The sequence below is a fragment of the Triplophysa rosa genome, linkage group LG11 (genome assembly GCF_024868665.1).
Source record: "Triplophysa rosa linkage group LG11, Trosa_1v2, whole genome shotgun sequence".
Classification (NCBI taxonomy): Eukaryota; Metazoa; Chordata; class Actinopteri; order Cypriniformes; family Nemacheilidae; genus Triplophysa; species Triplophysa rosa.
The window spans coordinates 17,691,510-17,713,564 of record NC_079900.1 but is presented as its reverse complement, the minus strand read 5'-3'; the positions used below and the strand labels follow the sequence as shown (position 1 = coordinate 17,713,564).

Here is a 22,055-nt window from a genome sequence, read left to right as displayed (position 1 = left end):
GCTCACGATGCAACAGACTTGCTGATAATTTAAAGTCTTCTTTATTCTCATTCTCACAGAATTAATGTTTTGCTGTATTTCTTCTGTGATCAGTATGTGTGTTATTTATTTCAGAGGGGTTGAAATACATTAAATGCACTATTTAAAAATAAGTTAATGTGAACATGTGAATCCATGGTGGTGATGAACAGAACAGAACGATTACGATTACGATTCTTCTGCTCGAATGCATGTGTGATCATCGTGTTACATCAGGAAGTTTACCCTGCATATTTGACTGTATATATGATGCAGTTTCATGACTTCAGGCGTTTGGAGTTTCTATTATTGGTAGACCGTGAAAAAAGCAAAACACCTCGCTTATGGATTATTAACACCACACTACTTCTATACTATACCCACAGCGCTGTCTGCACAAACGTGAACATCTCAGGCGGCGTTGTGAGAGGCTCTGGGGTGGAGGTCAAGTGTGGGCCAGCTCCTGTTCCTCCAGCCGCTCAAGAGCTGAAACCTACGCTGCACATTCAAGTCTGTTTTCTTCTGGTGTTATATACAGTATATCCTTTAATCTTACATCTTAAAATATTTAAATGCTGCACAAACAAATTAAATTCATAGCACATTCTCAGAGTTCTCCCTCTTTTGCTCGGTCGTCATGGCAATGCAACCAGCGAAATCTGGTCCAAGTAGTGTTACTGTGAAATTATCTTGCCATTATTTCTAAAGGTTTTCTAAATAGTGGTGTCACAGGACTATGAGTGTCACCATGTCACGTGCTATATTCATGAATATGTGTTTATTTCCTGCATTGTTAAAAGCATGACGTTGTGCGAGGTTTGCTTGGCTTGGAGTAATCAGAGACAATTCAAACTATAGATAGAAAGTACAAACAGCTAACAAAGTAATTTTTGTCAAATGTTTCTCTGTCTAAATATAACACATTTATTAAAAAAACAAAAACGTTTCATACGAATGAGAAAGAGAAAGAATGTTTAATACTTATTATTCTTCATTCATGGACCAAATGTTTCATTTTTTCTCTTTATTCCACAATATAGATTATAATTAAATCAATTTATACTAACAAATTACTGGACTGTGATAATACAAGTGATGTTTTTTATTTTTTAATATTGATTATTCATCCTGTTTGATTCTCTCTGTGTGCTTGTCTCAATTATCCTGATGACAGTTGAATCACAATCCCCGATGTGAATAAACCATGTCAAATCTGAGCCGTGCTCTTTTCAAAATCGTAAACATTTAAACATGAAACATTTGAAAATAGATTAATAGATTAACGCCGAAAGAATAAAATCCCCTCCAAAGATCACGAGTTATCCACACTTTCATTTCTCTAATCATGTCATTTCGATATTTGATGGAGGCTGGACAGCAGGAGAGAAGATCTGACAAGATATCCAACAGCCAGATGGTTCCAGTATTAATCACCAAATGTTAGGAAAAAAACATTTGCCATGTAGTGATGATGAAGAGTGATGTTGGGAATCTATAACTGTCTTGCAGTTACACTCCAATATCTTGAAAAAATTTCACTTTTTATATCCTATTTTGAAGGGTTTGGAAAATACAAGGTTGATAAGGAGACCACATGACGGTAATAATTTATGACCTCTTTCCGTGACTATATTGACAAGCAGTGTTGAGTGTAAGTTGCTAAGTAATTAGTTACTGTAATTGAATTACTTTTCCCTTGAAAAGTAATGTAAGGGATTACTCTAATTTTTCCTGTAATTTAATTAGTTACTTTGTGTATTATATGTGTGTGCAATAGTGGAATTGACATCAAAATTCAAAGTCTAACTTTAAAATCTGTGCTTTAATGTATAATTCTCACATTTGAAATACTTTACTTTGGTCAGTTAATAATACTACTTTATGTAGTTTTATATTATTTATTTGAATGAATTAAAGAGCCGTTTCATGTCTATCCTTGAATCACTTAACTAATCAAGGTTGATATAGTATATAGAAAGTAATTAGTAATCAGTAACTAAATACTTTTTGGAGAGAGTAATTTGTACAGTAATCCAATTACACTATTGAATATGTAATTAGTAACTAGCCTAATGCATTCAAATTAAGAGAGCTGCAGTGTGTCGTGAGACCTTGAACATAAGCACATACTGAGCAGAGTTATTTACAGTTTAGATTTTAGTTTTATTTAGTTTTATCAATATTTAAAATTAGTTTTTATTTTTAGATTTTTAGTTTCTGTGTAAATTTTGGTTAAAGTTATAGCAATTTTTGGTATATACTTTTGTCAATTTAAAATGTATTGTTTTATTTTTTATTTTACTAGATAAGATTAATAAAATTTTATTTTAGTCTTATTTTAGTTTTTGTTTATTATTATCATTTTAGTGCTTTAAACTTATTTCAGTTTTATTTTTTGAGGCAACATTTCAATTTTTCCTTCAGTTAAGTTCTTCCAATAATTTTTACGTCAATATTTTATTTGATTTCAATGAAAACTAAAATAACCTTGATACTGAGAATTCACTTTATTATCCATTTAAGATTTTTCAACTTTTTTTTCAACAGCAAGCCATTTTAATCCATTCTAAAGAAACTGAGCTTTGGAATGTAAGGTCAGGTTGCACATACTGTAGACTGGTTATGTGATTGTGAAATGACTGAATAATGTTCATTTGCAAAAATATTCACATATGCTGCCAGCCTCCCCCCGAGTCCATCACAACCTTCAAGAAACAACTGAAAACACTGTTGATTACTTTCCTCTATGTTGTTCATCTTTCTCTAGCAACTCTGGTCTTGTAAACACAGCTTTATAAACTGCACTTATTGGCTCATTAACTAAATGTTAATGCTGTGTCATTTTTTAGTTGAATTGGATAAACTTGTTTGCTAAATGAATACATGCATTGTAAATGTTTTGCAGCAATCAAATATGAAAGTTAAGCATACTGTAAATGTATCACCGGCCTGAAATTGAATTACAAAGGTTTTGTTTGAATTGGTTTCCCTGCAGGATATCTTTCTATCAGAGGAAGCAAGCTGATCTGAGACACGAGCGAATGTTCTAAGTCTAGACTCATGTTAAGGTATATTATAAAAAAGTTCATTTATTTATGTGTGTCATATAAAATTGACTTAATTTTTACACAGCCACTAAAACTTTTAGGATACCACTCGATTTTTTTCAGTTTTTCTGAATTTACTTTTTTTAGGTATGTGTTTAAAGCGACACTATGGAACATTTGCTCACACGGGTTCCCCCATGGGGTTGATAAGCACAATTGTCTTTTACTAGTGTCATAAATAATGTCGCTGTATAAGCTTCCCCGTGGGCAGCGCAATACACGTGAATTTGCTGACTAAGCTGATGGAACGAAAGCAGAAACGTTGTTTGGAAACTCTTCCACAGGAAGGGGATGGGCTGTGTGTACTGACCCGAACGCAGTGTGGTTGTAGCTGCTATGAGGCTGCTCAGGTCGCTGTGGGAGTAGAATTCGTCCGGTTAAGAGTTGTTCTACCACTGAAATAATTTTAGAGACATTATTTTAAGGTTGAAAAACTACGAAGTGTTGCTTTAAGGAAAATGATTCATTCTGGGGCATTTTCCCGGGCAGGGATTAGTTTTAGCCTGGACTAGGCTTTGTTTAAATAAACATATATAAGTTGTTTTTAAAATCATATGTTACGAAAATAAACTTACTGTGTGCATCTTGAGACAAAACAATTGCTTATATATTTTTAAAGATATGTCAGTGCGAGTTGTTTTCGATCTGTCCGGGAAACCGCCCCTAGGTGAACTAGTGACCACGTTTCTTTCAAATCCAAATTTTTTTATTTGCATCAATTTGCAGAAAATTTAAAAGGAAACTTGGCAAAATAACAAAAGAAGATGCAAAGTTTGCAGATCTTGTTCATGTTTAAACACCACAATACTACTTTTTACATATAGGAACTGTTAAAAAAATACAGTACATATATGATGGAGAAAGCATGTTTTTTAAGCAATGTTCAAATTTCAAATTGCTGTTGGATAACTTGTCACTCCAGAGATATTCACCAAACACTGGACTGGAAATTTCACAATACATGCATAAATGCTGATGACAGACCAAACTGGAGCTCTCTTAATTTTATCCAAATGTAGCTGTGGGTACATTAACTGGATTTTTTCTTTGTCTGAGTTGCCACACTGAACATGATAACATGACTCCAAATCTATTACACGTAGCGTGGTTGTTTTTCAACAGCGTTTCCGTATGTGTCACTGGTGTCACCCTTAGTTTCCTTTACCCATTATCTCCTCTGGTATCTGCTCATGTTGGCTACTTTGTACAGTGTGTACAGACAGATTATTCCAATACGTGACCGTTACTTCCGTACGGCTGTGATGTTCAACGACAGGAAATCTGAGCTGCTCTCGACGTACAGACCCCCACATTAAACGAAAGGTTTTTAACAACTCCACTCTAAACTACATCGCTCCTTGTGCTGTTTGTGTGGCTGATAGCCAGAGATAATGATGGTGACATTTCCAACTTGCCGGGAATAGCTGCCATTCATTGGGTAATTACACCTCCGCTGCTGGACTAAGTAAATGACTGGCTTTACTATGGAGCATGTTCTTGGGTCTGGATATCACTGGCCTGTTCTCTAAAGTCAGAGGTGAAGGAGAACATAACATCTCACTTTCGTCTAGCAAGATAATATTCTGCAAACATATTCTGGAAGTTCTTTTATATTGGTAATAGCTAGATTTTTTCCAATAAACAGCTTTTCTAAACAGATACTTATTCTGGCAGTGTAGCAAACACATTGATTGTATGATAACACAGGAATAATATAATATCACCAGTGTGGCGTAATGGCAAAACATGTCATTTATATGCCCTTTCCGTTGTTTAAATATAATCAATAGCATCACTAATGTATGGCAGAAGAGCACAGCATGAACTCTAACACTTAAATACATTGGCAATGTACCCGCATTTATGCACATGCACACATTATGCACAGGCAAATGATGCAGGATTTTTCTGTAAATGTCACGGTGAAAGCAATGAGATGTGGTTTTAAGTCTTTTTTCCACACACAAGACTGTTTGAGTTCTTATGAATGAAAGATTTAGAGATGGAAGTGCATGTTGTGACCAACCAGAATCTGACAGCCACACAATAGGGATATTTTAAATGGTGCATTAAAAAAAAACTCGACAAAAAAAGCGTGCCAGTTTTCAGGAGCATTCATATCGGCACGAGCCTCCGCACAGTGATTCAATTTATGTGCGTCATCGGGAAGAAAAATCTCCCAGCTGAAGAGGGGTTGATGCTTCCCCAAAAACACTACACAACGTCAACGTGTCACTTCCAACACATGTGCCGTCAGGTCCAAACTGGTTTGTCAGGATGCACAGTGACTGAGAGTGTGAAATTGAAATTTTGGATTATTTTTGCGCGAGATTGACATGTTGCGTGCTCACTTGGCTGCAAAAATAAAATCTGTTTGATTATAGTTGTGTGTGAAAATGATGTAAACAGAGTTCTAGATGTGTGAAATTGATATTGTGCATGCTGTGGTGGAGGCATGCAAAGCCTACAGGGTATCACAATGAAAAATATAGATTTCTGTGTTCAAACAAAATAACTGTAAGACCTAAATAAACACCATATGGAATAAAGACTAGGCTATAGTGCAGAAAACAGCAGGAGGTTTGCATTATATTTAATGAGCAGAGTGTAAACATAATCTGGATGTATGAAGCACTTATTTTCTTGCTTGAGCTTTACTTTTATAATACATATAAACATCATAAATTAACTGGTGGATCACATTCTTTAGAAGAACCTCATACTGAAGTGAGAAGCATGGGTCATGATTTGGTTTGTGAAGGAAAATGTGGAGAATAGGATACTGAGACTAGGAATAGGTTTCTTAATACGCAGACAACTTTAGGTATTGCAGAAACAAGTAAACAAGTCGGTAAACAAGGGAACTCTAAAACAAGCACTGAAGCACACTGTGGCTGACAATTAGCAATTAGACTAATTACTGTTGTGCTCCGTGTACTGCGGTTTTTAGATGCAAAATTCATTTCCACTCAAATTGAGAGGAATATAAAATAACAGCACCTTATAGCCTATTATGTTATATTTTTGTGTAAGTAAATAGACAGACATGAAGATAGATAAACAGGATAGGATAGGAAAACAGACAGATAGGAAGCTAGATAGGAAGACAGACAGATAAACAGACAAGCAGACAGACAGACAGATAGAAAGAAAGAAAGACAGACAGACAGAATCAGATAGGAAGACAAACAGACAGATAAACAGAAAGACAGATACAATTGGAAAGGAAGACATACAGACAGACAGGATCAGATAGGAAGACTGAAAGATAAACACACAGATAGAATTGGGTAGGAAGACAGATAAACAGACAGACAGATAGGATTGGATAGCAAGACAGATAGAGATAGGAAGCCAGACAAGACAGACAGACAAGCAGACAGACAGACAGGATCAGATAGGAAGACAGACAGACAGATATAATTGGAAAGGAAGAGAGACAGACAGGATCAGACAGGTAAACAGACAGATAGGGTTAGATAGGAAGACAGACAGACAGACAGATGGTTAGGACAGATAGGAAGACAGACAGACAGGATTGGATAGGAATACAGATAATCAGACAAATAGATAAACAGATTGGAGAAAACAAACAGACAGATAATAAGGAAGACAGACAGCTTAACAGACAGACGGATTGTTAGGACGACAGACAGAAGGATAGGATTGGATAGAAAGACAGGCAGTATTTCTGAAATAACTTGTCTTGTGAAACACCAAAGTTGTAATCTTCCAAAAACAGACTAAACAGAGAGTTTGTTGATTAAAAATAAATGAATTTCTGCTTTCACAGTCTGTTTTTGTAGATTCTTGGCATTATACAGTGCTTTTTAATGCCAAACATGTTAGGCCATTAGTGACTTAAGTTAACTGGAAAGATATACAATATACTGTATGAGTAAAATCTGGTGTAAAATGCTTTTCTTAATCAGAGAATATTAAGTGTACTTTGCTGTACACTGTCCATAAACTCAGTATACTAAAGTCAACATGATAAACTAAAAAGTTATGTGATATTTCATTGAAATTATACAGGTTTATGAATTAGAAATCGAAGTTAACTTAAAAGTGTCGACACTGGCTCAATTTAACCCACAGCGTTTGGCTCACTTTGCCCCATAGCTGCCACTTTGGAAAAAACTAGCTAGATTAGAAATTCAGGCTAGTAATTATCCAAATTATTTGCATGGTTTTAAATGTTGGTAAATCACCAACATGCATCATAAATACTTTTAGACCTGGATACATTTGCTTTGATGTACCAGCCATTACAGCTGATATGCAAACATTCTACTTTGACAAGCCAAAAACAGCTTTTAAAGTCAATTTATGCTGTCCGATTCTCCCACGCTGTGCTTCACATTCTGGCAGAAATAACGGGTGATTCCAAAATGTATGGTCAAATGACAACAAAAGTGTTCAATCGCTGAGATACAGGGGGTGGATCAACTTACCCACTGGCTCATCTTACCAGGGGCGTAGCTACATGGTGGCCACGGGTGGCCACGGCTACCCCTGAATTATGGATGGCCACCTATCTGGCCACCTCTGTTGTGCGAAGCAGTTTTAAGATGTGTGTCGGAGTTTACGGATACGGAGTGCTGCTCAGATCATTTAGCGTATGCACTGAAAGTAACGCGAGAACATTACTCTCGCGTTAATATGATGTCATACGCTGACGCACTGACGCAAACAGTCTGAGCGCTATAGCTGAACAGCTGCTAACCGCTTCGTGACAGTGTACTGTGTCAGTAGCGTAGCCACGAGGGGCCGTACATGTACACGGCCCCCTCAGATCTTTGATTTCTTAAAATAAAAAATAAGGAATTGTTGATTTGTTACTCTGGTTGATCGACCAATCAGTGCTCTTCACTGTTTTCAAAGTTATTGGTTTAATTATGTCACGTGTTGTGCGTAGCATCTTTTGCGCCAAGAGTTTAATTTATATGCTGCGATGGCGTGTGCACACTAGTCTGTTTTTATATATATTACGAGAAGATGAGCAAGAAGAAAATGAGTAGACTGCTAAAGATAATGATGACACTGCATATGACTTCTTGTAGTGTCGAAAGACTTTTCTCAACAGAAACTTTCATTGTCATGTAAAAGGTAAGCCAATGGTTTGACTGGTAGCCGTCGAGCTACTGCGGTTCAATACTGATCCTTGCGACCCCCCGCTCTGCTTATTTTGTATGCTTTTCTTACCGCTTCAGAGGTTTGCGAAGTGGACATAAAAGGCATTGAAGTGCACGAATCGTGACTACTACGCAAATCTCACGATTGCGATTAAATAACCCTTCAAATTTCCATAGTAAGTTTTGTCCCTGTGTGAAGACGCTGCAGGCAATCGTGTAGCGCAAATTCGTGTTCTGAACTGAAGTTAACTTCAGAAGTAACTTCAGCTGATTTCCTGTGTGCAGGGAGTAGAGAGCAGTGAACACTGTGTAGGGACCATGTCAATAGGAACACAGTTTATTCATGGAGCGCTCTTCTAACGAGCTGGTGATTTAAATCAGTGTGAACCAGGATTAAGAACCGCTAGGCTATGTTTAAATTAGCTAAAAAGGTGAAATGTGCTGTATAATATAGGTGTATCAGTTTAGTAATAGAAAAATATAAATGGCTATATACATATACAAAATGGCCCCCTCATTTACAGACAGGCCCCCTCAAAAACAAAATTCTGTCTAGCCACTGGTCTGTGTACCGTGGAAGTTCATCGCGAGCAGAAGGATCAGGTCAGTAAAATCAGTCTTGTTTAACTGGATTTCATTCATTAATTACATTTTCGCGAAAGTTTAATTTGGGGTACTGCAATGTTTATTTTCTATAAAAAATGCTAACTTACTGCAAATGATAGCTAGCAAATAATTTTTAAATAATGTTAGCACATGAAAGCATTGCAAATAAATTGTTTACTTTACGTTATTTGTGTATGTTTTTGACCAGCAAACTGTGTAATGAAGAATTGGTGTAAATTACAGTAGAAGTTAAAGAATTTCTGTCTGTAAGGATTTTTTGGGCACCCTAATAAAATCACTGGGTCTTACCTGGCCACCTCTAAAAAAAAGTTCTGGCTACGCCCCTGCATCTTACCCCACTCTCCCCCTACATGTTCCAACTCAATGGCCCGGTTTCACAGACAGGGCTTGTTAAAGCCCAGACGAACCTTTGGTTAAATTAGGATATTTAAGCTATTTTTATAAAAATGCCCTAGTAAAAAACCTTACTGGTGTGCATCTTGAGACAAAACAATGGCGCTGACATCGTTTAAGATGTTTTAAGGCGAGTTATTTTCAGTTAAGACTGCTCAAACATTCATTTTAGTCTGGGATTAGCCTTAAACCTTGTCTGTGAAACCGGGCAAAAATGGTGCAACAATTTATACACTGTTAGATGTTGCTGTAGATTTAGCAGCACATTACTGTAAAAATGCACAGTACAGTACCACATTTCTACATTACAGTAAAATGCAGTTCGAACTGCAGTTCATAATGCATTCTGGGTAATTTTGATTGAGCGGGAAAATTTGACAGTAAATTTTGATCTTGCTGTAACCTTGCTGTAATATGCATGGCAATAATACAGGATTGCTGTAATCCGCGAAAGTGCCCCGCCCATTGTCAAATCACACAGAGCACAACTCTTGGCTGCAGCTGAAGGAGGACGTTCGATTTCTGGTAGTTCGGTAAGTTTGGTTTATTTAATGTGTTTCATGCAAACTTATATCATTTAGTTTTAGTATTTTGCACAATAGTTTGTCACAGTTTTGTTTTAAATGTTGACTGAGACATAAAGTAAGTTTAGTTTCTGTCTAATTGTTTGAAGTCTGTTTACAAAGGTGAGCAAGGTAAAATGACTGTATTTGTTATTGAATAAATGCCTGTTTGTGTTTAAATATTTTAGTTGCATCTCCTTTTAAATGTAAAAAAATACTGTTTGGATATATGTATATATATTTTCAATAACACTTACAGTAAGGTTCCATTTGTTAACATTATTAATCTTAATACATTTCAACGTTTGCTAATACATTTTTAAACAAATTTGTCTCTGTTCACATTAGTTTATGCACAATGAATATCTATTAACTAACATTAACAAATATTATTAAAGCTAAAAAATATTGTTCTTTGTTCATAGTAGCTAAAGCATTAACAAATGTTAAATAAAACCTTATAGTAAAGTGTTACTGAATTTTCTTTCACCATTTCCTGCACAATTTGTACTTATTTCTATGGCTTACATATTTTGTTATATGTGTCTTTTTGTGTTACAGTCTCACCATTGCTTGTTTAGCTGGATTGGGTCATCTGTTATGTTCCCAGGCAAGTCATCCGAGGTTTAGGATGTCCAGCTACGACTGCAAGTCATGCACTTTCTCGACTACGTTTCAATGAAATGATTTAATAAAAATATTTTTGATACAAACATTGCTTGGATAGCCTTTTGATTCATAATGTAATTCTGAAGTATAGTAGTTTTACAATATTAATAACTATAGATTTATATACTTAACTACTCATAATATATAATATTATTTGTAATTATTGCAATAAGTAATAACTAGTAGTAATGTGTCAATATAGGTATTGCAGTAAATTACAGTATTATAAAAATGCAGTACAAATAGACCAAAATACAAAAATACAGTTAAAATACAGTAAAGTACCGTTTTGTAGCTATACAGTAATATTTTGTGTACCGTAAAATCTATTACAGTACAGGTACTGTAAATTGAAATACAGTAACTTGCTGGCAACCGTGCTGCCAGTAACTTGCTGTAAAAATACAGGGAAATCATTTACAGTGTATGCTCACACTCTATAGTATATTGTTCTGGACTTTATGGCTCAGTGTGTATGTTTGCCAGTAGACTTCACCTCCCTCTGAGAGTTCACTTCAAAGAAGAACAGCACTTTCTTAAAGGCTCTGCTCTGAGGAGACATAGAGCCATCCTGTGAGAATTAAATCCAGCATTAAATTTGCAGAACAACACTTTGTTATCAGGACATCACCTCATTTTGGACCCCCCAAACCCCCCCCCGCCCCGCCACAGCTTTAACTACCATTTCCGGTAGAATGGATTTCTTAGAGCAAACAGCTGTGTAAAATATTAATATCAGTGACATCAAACCTGACAACGCAGACTGCCCACACACTTTTTCTTCTGGAGAGCTCTGGGCTCATCACTGGAATAACAATGGAGCAGTGAAGCTGGGTGATGCTCTGTACACTGGCCCTTGCCCTCCCACTCATTAGACCAGAGGAAATGCAGGCTCTCTTCAAACTCCACAACACTCAATGCAAACACTGACCTGCCTCAATGAGTACTGTAATCAAATCAGTGCTGGAAGGCCAAATGCAACACAACAGCGTTCTATAACCATGTAACTAAAACGCTATAGATTGGCCTTTTGCGAAATCATTTTATAAAATAAGAACCATTACCAAACACTGACCAACTTTAAGTGTTTTATGTTTGTTTAGTGTTGTACCATACTTCTTAAACTTTGATGCTTTACTCGAACTCTAGGGACATTTAAAAACAAATATTGTGCAAACATCATTGAAGAAGAAAATGCATTATTGATGTTTGATTATAGCTTCGGGTCAGTGTATTGGACTCCCCACAATGGTTTTCAAAAGAATCTATGGCTAGGAAAACCTTTGTGTCCACATAAAAGCCATCACCTGGTGATCAGGTCCCTCTGCCGCCGAATTGACATGATTGACACGGGTCTACAAATATTGACAGATGCTTTCAGTGTCACTGCTGGATGTCTCGTGTTCTTCTCCATACCTTTTGCCTCATGGAGCCCATGAAGGGAATGTCTTGAGACAGCAGGCAAAGGAACCCTGTGAACTTCTGTCACTGTGAGGTATGACTGCACACGTTAGACTGACCCAGAATCTGTGTTCTACCCGGAAATAAACAACAGCTTTACTTGCAACCCACCTGCTCCTCCAATCTCCACAACACTACGGTCATCAATCTGTCTCAATGCAGTTACTCCAAAGCTTTCTCTGTCAACACTAAATAATATCAGTGTGAGAATAAAACATCTGAACGTAGGTTCATTGGATAATAATATGAGTCATTTGTTTCCTGTTTGAATGTAGTTTTTTACCTAATACCGCCCAGTATGTTTACCAGAAAGATAAGAGCATTAGATGACACTCACAAAATTAAACCACTTATATAAAAAACAATAACTGATTAGAATATGAATTAGAATAATTACCCATAATTCCCCCTCTGTACGTGAGGGCTGGTGTAATTGTTAAATGACCCTGAACAGACTCTGACGTCCAATAGCACTTAGCTTTTCAACATTAATGCATCAGTTACATCATAATGGATGTGATTACCCAGATTGTAGACAGAAACTAAGCACGTTGTTGCTTGTTTAAAGAGAGGGCAGGGACAGCATAATAACAAGCTAGCAAAAGATGACTGCAGTGTTGCTAACATTTAAAAAATAAAAATACTTATTAATTCTCATTAAACCCTCAGCATTTCATAGTGTGACTCATTTTACAGATGTACAATTATCCTGACAATATCTTAATTGAGAAGCTATATTAATAAACCATCAACGTTTTACTGCCATCTGCTGGGAAAATGCATCCAACAACAAGGGATAGTTCACAGCTAAATTAAAATTCTTTCATCAATTACTCACCCTCTTGTCATACTGGTAACCAAAAGCCATTGTTCCACATTGACTTCCATTGTATGGACACAAAACCACCGAGACATTTCTCAAAATACTTTGTTTCACAGGAGAAAAAAGTTAGGTTAACTATCCATTTAGGTTACCAAGAGGTATGTCTCTTCAAATGCAAGTTAACACTGTGTATATTTCTATATATCTCCGCCATTAATTCAGATATTAATAATTTATTACAGAACCATTAAAAATGATTAAATTCATTTATCTTGTCAGATAATCTAATGTAGGGTTTTATAATATTGTGTGCCTTGAAATAGGACATTACATTGGGAGAGTAAATTGTTTCCAAGCCTGGTTAGATTCATGTACTCAAAACATTCTAACAGTGTCATTTTAAAATATATTTAAACAATTTACAATTATAGTTTATGTACAAGTTAAAGGGATACTTCACCCAAAAATTTTGTCATAATTTACTCACATTCGAGTTGTTCCAAATCTGTATAAATTTCTGATGAACACAGAGAAAGATATTTGGAAGAATGCTTATAACCAGACAGATTGTGCCTCCCATTGACTACCAAAGTAGGAAAAAATACAATGGTAGTCAAAAGTGCACCAGAACTGTCTTCAAAATGTCTTCTTTTGTATTCAACAGAACCAAAAAATTATAAAGTATTTTTTCCTACTACGGTAGTCAATGGGAGGCAAAATCTGTCTGGTTATAAGCATTCTTCCAAATATATTTCTCTGTGTTCATCAGAACAAAGAATTTTATACAGATTTGGAACAACTCGAAGGTGAGTAAATGATGACAGAATTTAAAATTTTGGGCGAAGTATCCCTTTAATTAGAAGTTTTTTTCATTATATTGCCTTAAACTACTATTCTAACAAACCATGAACAATCATAGCCTCTCGGGCAACTCAGTGTTAAGTATTCAAATGTAAAATATAGCTTGTTCCTGAACATAATGCTCACGGTTGATGAAGTGAATCATGGCGACCACAAGAAACGACGAATGACGAATTAAGCTCTGGTTCAGATAAACACTTTAAAATAATTTATTTCAAAAGACATCTATATTGAGTGATAGATTAACATGATACTATATAAAATATTTACATAATGTAAAGCACCACTTGCCACAATGGCAGAATTGCAATCTATGAAGCACACCAAAGAGTGATGCAGAACAGAAGAAACAACAACACAACAGCCTTCAGATGCATTGATTCGGGAAGTGGAAGCTTCATATGCTGGACTGAAAAATATACAGGTATGTGCAGCTCACAGGTACATTACTGGTGCTCATGTGCAGATTGAGGCAGATTCAAGTTCAAGTCTGTGCCACCTCACATTAAGACAGGCAGCAGCTAGACTGCTTGGAAACCCCTCCCTGTGGATCGACAAGACAATGAGAAAAATAAATCAGAGATCGGGAGTTTAATGACTGTAATAATTTCATTCACAGCATCTGTGCGGCGAGGTTGATGGTCACAATATTATTATTATGCAGTCTGGGATCGTGACTGCGCTGTTTTTATAACCAACTGGCCCAGAGGGCTCACAAAAGAGTGAATAACAATGACAAACTTAGGAAAACAATTGTGTGCCAAGTGTTTTTTCAATTTTGTGTTTTAGAGCAGTGCTTCTCAAATGGAGGACCTGTTTTGATAGGGTCACAGACAGCACGAAAAACACTGTACATAATAAAAGCCTGTTCACAGGATGATGAATTACTATAACAGTATTTTATAAATATATTAGAGATAACATTGTTTATTTTAAGCTTACGTGCAGCATTTTTATATTTTCAATGCATAAGCCAACTTTGAATGAATGTCAATCGATCATCAGGAAATAATAGCTCTTATAAAGAATCCCAATCGTACAATTTCTCTGTTCTCTTTGTTATAGTTGTGGTGTTGATAAATTACTGTTGGTTGATTGCCAATAACTGAATCATGTCACTAAATCATGTCAGTTAACTTGAGGTCTGTGTTTGGTTATAACTTATTTTACATCAATTTTATAATATTATTAATTTGTATTAATATTTTATTGTATATTAATTGTATTAAATTAAATTAAAACTACTCAACAGTTATTGATTCTTCGCGGAGGTCAACCGGAAGTTAAGTTTGGGCCACATAACGCTTGTTTATATTGTAACAAGTTAATTTAGTTGATGTCTGTTTTTTAAATTTCAATTTGGGTTGCCAGTTGAAAATCTTTTAAGATATCCAGTCTTTAATTAAACTGCAGCAATACCACAAACCAAGCAATTTTATAGCCCCAGGCAGTAGGGATGCCACAATACTCAATATAATATTGAACCGTTTTGGTACGACCTCCATGGTTCAATACGTGTAAGTGAATTGCGGTTTTCCGGTTTTGCGTTTAAATTATTTCCGTGCGCTCAATTACACTCTGAACTGGCTCTGTCCGTGTTTGTCTGTATCTAATAGCGAGTGGTGGTCGGGCGGTGAAGCGGGGCTGCCTGCAACACGAGAAGCAATGTGCTGTTGAGAGACGCGGGCTGGCTTTATTGCATGCCCGTTGTACTAAAGTGATAATCTCCAAATTTGGCACACCATGAATGTATTTTTACACTGCATAAGAAAGCAGCACGCTCGCGTTGCTCTCAACCAGCACATGCAGAAAGAGTGTCTACGGCACCATGCCAAAGTCCGTTTAATGAAAGTCATGCCACTCGGCGGCCTTTCGGACAGCTATTTACGTCATAGCAAGAGCGCCTCCAGGCAGCTATTTAGCATTGTATTTCTTCCAATTTATTGCAATCGCAGTGGCGCACCTTGTTAATATATTATCTTTGAACTTTCCCATTGAGCGCTAGCGTCATTACAGCAATCGCAAGTTTTGCATTACGCTATTTTAAATACTCTGATGTGCAAAACCTCTTCAAGAAGCTTATTTTAATGGCATGTTGCTGAACAGTAAACCAAAAACTGATGTGAGCCAGGAATTTGTACAAGTTGATTTTTGCTTAAAGATAATAAAATAAGTAAAGTTAAATAAAGAGAATTTCAGTAAAATAGTTTTTTTTCTTCTTAACTTAAGCATAGAACAATGAAAAAACACTCTAATGTGCCAAGCCATCAGAACCGAACCGAAAACCGTGTGTGAAAAACCAAGGTTCGTATTGAACCGTGGGTGAGCTGTATTGTTGCATCCCTACCAGGCACCCAATGTATTAGAGAGAAACAGCCACTGGGGCTATGTACCTAGCTGAGGTCCTGTTAGCATAGCATGCTACTGACCGCTAAGGTTTCTGGCTACCTGTTGTCTTTGCTGCTGTTGTCTGTATTCCTCTTCACTAGCAGCCAGAGCCTGAGCAAGAGCCAGATCCTCCTGCTCCTGAGGACTGAGAAACACAGACAGATATCAGCACAGCAATCTCCAGACACAGGAAAACAACGCTAGAAACTGATAGATTGGTGTGAAACACACAGATCCCACTTCATCAGTAACAATGCGTCCTATACTGTAAAGCCAAGAAAATAGATTCTTTAAAACAAATAATATTGTATTGCATCCAGCAACTTCTGCATTTTTGTGTTCTGGCGTGGTAAACACACAAAACAATGTCTCACAGGCTTGGAAGACAAAAAACGTCTGTGAACGACAACACGAAAAACATGCTTTACAGGTGCGGTGGTGTGTGCATAACACATCATTGTGTATTTTCAATCAAAGGGCACTGTGACACAAAATACCACAGATGCACAAGGCACATCATCTCATGTGTTTGAAAACAGTGTCACGTTGCAGTGTCTGAGAAATGCAGATGCTTCAGAATTGTCATGAAAATATCATTTGGTTCTATCTATTTTTAAACAATCTCACCCTTAGTCTACACTGAATACATTTTTTTCCATTTGGCAGACACTAATGCGAGGTGCAACCCACAATTCTTGTGGCTCAGTGCCTAGCAACGCCAAGGTCATGGGTTTGATCCCAGGGTTTGCAAATACTTAAAAAAAAAATTAAAAATTGTATAGTGCAATGTAATTCACTTTGGATAAAAGCGTCTGCCAAATGCATAATGTAAATGTTATATTTTGAAGTGTCCTAATATTGTATTGGAGTCAATAGGTTTGAATGCATACAAGGCCAAAAAAACCCTATCATTTTCTCAAAATATGCATATTTATTATCATGTAATTTCTCAAAGATCTCTAAACGGTCCATTCCAAGCAGTTGTGCCTGCTGTGCTCCTATTGGTCGGCCACTCCAGTCTGTTGTGATTGGTATTTCCGCATAGACGCACTACTACATTTCAGCTTCGTACACTGCAAAGTTACAAAAATAGCATTGATTTGTGTTATAAAGATAATGGTATTTATGTAAGCGAATGGACCCACAGTTAAACAGTAAACACAGCACAGTAAGGCAACGTTAAAGCGTTAGCCCAGTGCTAACTTGACTGCATGACTGATAAAACATTACAGTTTGTAAATACAAATCATTTCCCATCCCTTATTAGCCTATTCTTTAGCAAAGTAATGACGACAGACACTCTACAATAAACAGCACATTTTGCACTTATGTAAGCAAACTGGACCCACAGCTTTTAAGAAAACAATATGGTAACTTATATACGCTAGCCGCAATGCTAACGTAACTAATTGATGGAACATTACAGCTTATAAACGAAATTTATCCTCACCCTTTGTCATGAATCCAAGTAATAAAAACGACAGACACTACATTAATTGACTAATTTTCAGAAAATAGTGGGCTCACATCTGATTATCAGAACTATTTCAGTAGGACAGTAATAGCTGCACTAAATGTACACCATAACACACAAAATGGGTGATTTTCAACATTCAATAGAACATATACACATGTTTTATTAATCACACCTACAGGTTGTGATTCCAACTTTCCTGGACAAGCATTGAGCAAATCCCACATTAAACTTGCCAACGTTGGAAAAACAAAAGGTTTAATTATACTAATGTGCAATCATGGGAAAATATTTTTATCATCATCCTTTGGATTTGGAAGTAAAAACAACTACATGATTTTTTTTGCTGCACGGAACACAGCATCTTCTCGACAGGATGTAAACACACAAACTACCAGAACTGTTTGCAGGCAGGTGGGGATTATGGAGATGTGTTCATTTGTGACGTCTGAAAATGACCCTCAAAAGATTCGAAAACAAAACAACTCGTTCGGGCGGTTCGGAGTTGACTCTTTATTTTGGGAGATAATTTCTTTATTTATCATGGAATTTTTGATGAACAACTTTGAAGATTATTAACATTAAAGGAAAGTTACGTCGCACGTTGCAATAAAGGCAACTTTATTACATCCAGGTAACGTGCACTTTAACGCAATGCTTTACCAATTGTGCCCCAGGAGCAGGTTCACGCAATTAAAAATAATCTTGGGATAATAATAATAATCAGAAGCTTTATTCATAGATGAAGCTCTGGAATACCTTAGAGTCGGTTGTCTTGGATGTGCAGATTCAGCCAGTGACATTTCTAATGCTCTCTGGAGGGCCTGCTCCTCTGTCTGCCAAAACAAAGACAACAACTCATTTAGGTAACTCTATATTCAAAAGCTGGTTTTTCTAAAGCCTTGTCAATTAAATCCCCATCAAAATAAGTACGCACCAGTCCGGCCTGATATGATGCCGAGGCAGGAATTACATTCTGTGCTGTGGGGGTCACTGCAGGAGATGATGCGGCACTCGCCCTCTGTGCACTGTGGGGCAAAAGAAAATAGTGTAAACATGTATCATAAACTACATTTTCTCTCCCCAAATGTGCTTACCTGCTGCTCTGAGGTCTAGTGTTTCCAGTTACTCCATTGGACATAGTCCTAGAGCTCCCTCTAGTGGATGATGCTGCAACAGTACTGGAAGACGCTTGAGCCCTCATTAGAGCAGAATGTCTACAAAACAAAGCCCACCGTCATTATTTGACCGCTACCTCTGAGACATTCATCTGTATGGCCACTGAAACACCATGCTTACCCTGATTTAGAGACCGGCTTTCCGTCAGTCTTACAGTCATGGTCGAGTGAATGTCTGTGCTTGAGACAATAGTTCAAGTGGCACTGATCACATGTCACCCGGATCATTTCCTTCTGCTTACATCCACCCTTGGAGCATTTATTTGTAAAGATCTGTAAAGGAAAATAATCCAGTTGGTTTTCATTTCACGGTTTATCTGTTATCTTGAAGCAAAGTGAGAGAAACTGCGATAAAATCATGTCTATTTCTTCTTTGTGCGCACTAAATCCAGGCTACCTTTCGTTTTCTCTGAGCCGGGTCAGATTTGCAATCTCGGTCTATGTGCTCCCCAACTTTAATGTCTGGCATTTCCCCTCTTTTAACGGGAATGGGGGTGTTGCACAACGGACATACAGGAACCTGGACATCCTATGCATGGAAACAAACAAACATCAGTCACATCTGGTTACCTGCTTGTTTTAAAGGAGTCAAACATGCACAAATATTATAATTTTTCTTTTCAAAACTTTGAGACGTAAAAAAATGAATTTGACAAATTTGACTCATGAAAAGACTAATAATACCAGAAATGTGTTGTTTTATTGTTACAATGTGTTCCAACTGTTCATTATACACAGGGCAATATATATTATTTATTAGATTAAATTATACACACCTTTTTATATGATGAAGTGCACTTGTGATTTGCATAACTTATGTGGTCTTTGCAGAAAATTTCTTCACATGCATCACATCTCACTGGAAGAAAATCTGTTGCGCACATCACATGACATAACAAAAGACTTTAAACTCACATTTTAGACATTAACTTATGTTAAATCACCATGAGTACAGCATTAGAGAAAACAATATGGGTTTTTAAATGGCCACATCCATTTAAAAAACAGAGTGGCTGATGGCCATTAATAATATATGCAGTGAAACTGAACGTAAAGAGACCACTAGTAACACTGCTTCTTTATATTTCCAATATAACCGTTTAATCAGCATGAAAATGAATATGATTTGTCCAATTCACACAAAAAGGAATTACTGTCATCTACGCCCTGACATGTTGCTCCAACCCTGTATGTCTTTCATTAACCACAAATTTTTTTTTTTAAAGGGGGTCATATGGCGTGATACATGTATTAGACACGTAAAATTGCAAAAATTAAAGTGTCGGAACAAAAGATGCATCCCAGACCTGCCTGAAACGCCTCGTGTAACCACACCCCCACAAATCTACATCAGATCGTGGAATAATTGACTAAGACCGACTAAATGTATACGCAAGTAAGGTGGGCGTACCTGTCAGTACAATTGCATTGGAACCTGATGTTCCAAATATGGTAAGAGGCATTGCATTTCCGTCACACGCTTGCAGTATTCGACCAATCACTACGCACTGGTTATCTGGCCAATCATAGCACACCTCGCTTTTCAGAGCGCACGTTTCAGAGAGGCGGGGCAAAGAGGAAATACAAACGTGCATGTGGAAAACACCGTTTTTTAACCTTAAATCGTGTATACACATTGCATTACATCTAAAACAAACCATAATATTCGTTTTAGCCGTGTCATATCACCCCTTTAAAGAAATACTAATGCTGCTTTTTGTCCTGTGGCTGTCAGTCCACAACATTATGCTCAATATCTATTTTTGTGATAGTACAGAAGACAGTCATACAGGTTTGGGAAAACATGAAGGTCAGAAATGACGATTCTATGTCATTCTACACAATAATTCATGTCATAGTAAAATGTCAAAAATCCCTGAATGTTAGTCAATTTATGTTGAAAAGAATCGGTTATGTTAGACAATTTATATTATCATTTATAGCTAAATAGGTTATTAAAATGGGCTGACAGGATGTGTGAGGGTGATACTCAGTACAACATAAATGCACTTGCTAGTCATGACGTAATCGGATCACAAACAAGGAATAGGCTAGTTCTCATGTTGTTAAGAGGTGTACATGACATGGCAGGATTTTGTCATTCTTAACAACTTTCATATTTATATAGCAATATATGCATTTAACGTTTTGCGTCTAAATATTTAATTTCCCCGTGCTTTAGCAATGTAAAGACTTTTATGCCTATAAGCTATTGAATCTTGAAGCTGTTTATTTAGATACCCACCGAGACGTTTACAGGACTTTTCGGAACAGTGCTCCCCGAGATGTGGAAACTCCATGGCACAGTGGTGAAGAGTGTTTTACTGCTGTATTATACACTAAAAAATAATGAAAACCATCGATGACTCTCTAGCTAGTTAGCATGCGCTCACATTGGTCAAAACAAGACAAAACACAACCATTAGAAATCAACCAAACATTACTGAAAAAGCGGAAGGCCTGTTAGTGTCACGGCCATCATGTTTACCAACACCATTAACGTTACATTAAAGTTATGCCTCTAATGCTGAATCATGCGAGTAAACAAAACAAACGGGAATCTCTGTACGTTACCACGGTTAACGTTACTTACTATATACACATATATAACACATTATTTTGGCTGCTGTTATTAAATCAAACTAGTCCTTATCATTTAAGACCGACAAGGAAAGAGATCCTCAATAAAACGCCTTATAGCTGATTGTCGTTTATTTTGCTATGAAAACAATCCGATCGAAAATCTTTAACCCCGTTATTTTTGTTGTCAACACAATAAATGTACATCGTAACGTTACCTAAATTGTGCGAAGAATCGCTTATATTGGTCCTTCTATTGATAGCTGTCTTGCGTCTTTAGCTCCGATCAAGCAAAGCCACTGTGGTTTTGTACTCGTCTGCGATTTTCAGATGTCATCGCTGGAGTTGTGATGTAGCTACAACCTGAGATCCTCATTTCAAAATAAAAGTCTTCGAGCGCTAGTTAGCTTTTCTTATGGCGCTGTTTTCCCGATACACTAAACGCTTGAAGCTGGTTGAGTTGAAACAATTCGATCAGTAGTGACTTGATTAATGCAAATCCAGTCCAGATAACGTTAAGCAAAGTGGTTTTGGAATTACGAATTTTGATTTTTCCATCCGAATTAGGCTGCACTGTGGCGTGTTTGTTCTGTAAACGACATGGAACTAATATCAGCCTCAAAACCTGTTTATTTACCGAAAGTAAAGCAATGCTTGACGCCCACAGCTTCTTCTGAGACCCCAAGTCACTTCAGGTAACGTTACATCTGCAGATCTCTGGCCAAAACACATTTAGACTGCCAATTAAGTATTAAGATGTTAATGCAAATATAAGTAG

The 22,055-nt window shown here is 36.8% G+C and overlaps 1 protein-coding gene across 2 annotated transcripts; it reads right to left on the bottom strand.

The window, feature by feature from the left end:
• Positions 1–13,850: 13,850 nt before the first annotated feature.
• On the bottom strand, positions 13,851–21,629 carry zfand2a (zinc finger, AN1-type domain 2A). Of its 2 annotated transcripts, none has more exons than XM_057347095.1 (10): positions 21,496–21,629; positions 20,943–21,036; positions 19,474–19,568; positions 19,095–19,226; positions 18,819–18,970; positions 18,617–18,736; positions 18,457–18,547; positions 18,279–18,355; positions 16,051–16,190; positions 13,851–14,201 (listed from the first exon to the last, which is right to left on the bottom strand). In XM_057347095.1, exons 2-9 carry the CDS (start codon positions 20,995–20,997, stop codon positions 16,079–16,081), a joined length of 834 nt encoding a protein of 277 aa, XP_057203078.1. In that variant the 5' UTR covers positions 20,998–21,036; positions 21,496–21,629; the 3' UTR covers positions 13,851–14,201; positions 16,051–16,078. The 2 variants fall into 2 exon arrangements, with proteins under 2 accessions (XP_057203078.1, XP_057203077.1); XM_057347094.1 differs by having other exon boundaries at positions 16,106–16,190.
• Positions 21,630–22,055: the final 426 nt, after the last annotated feature.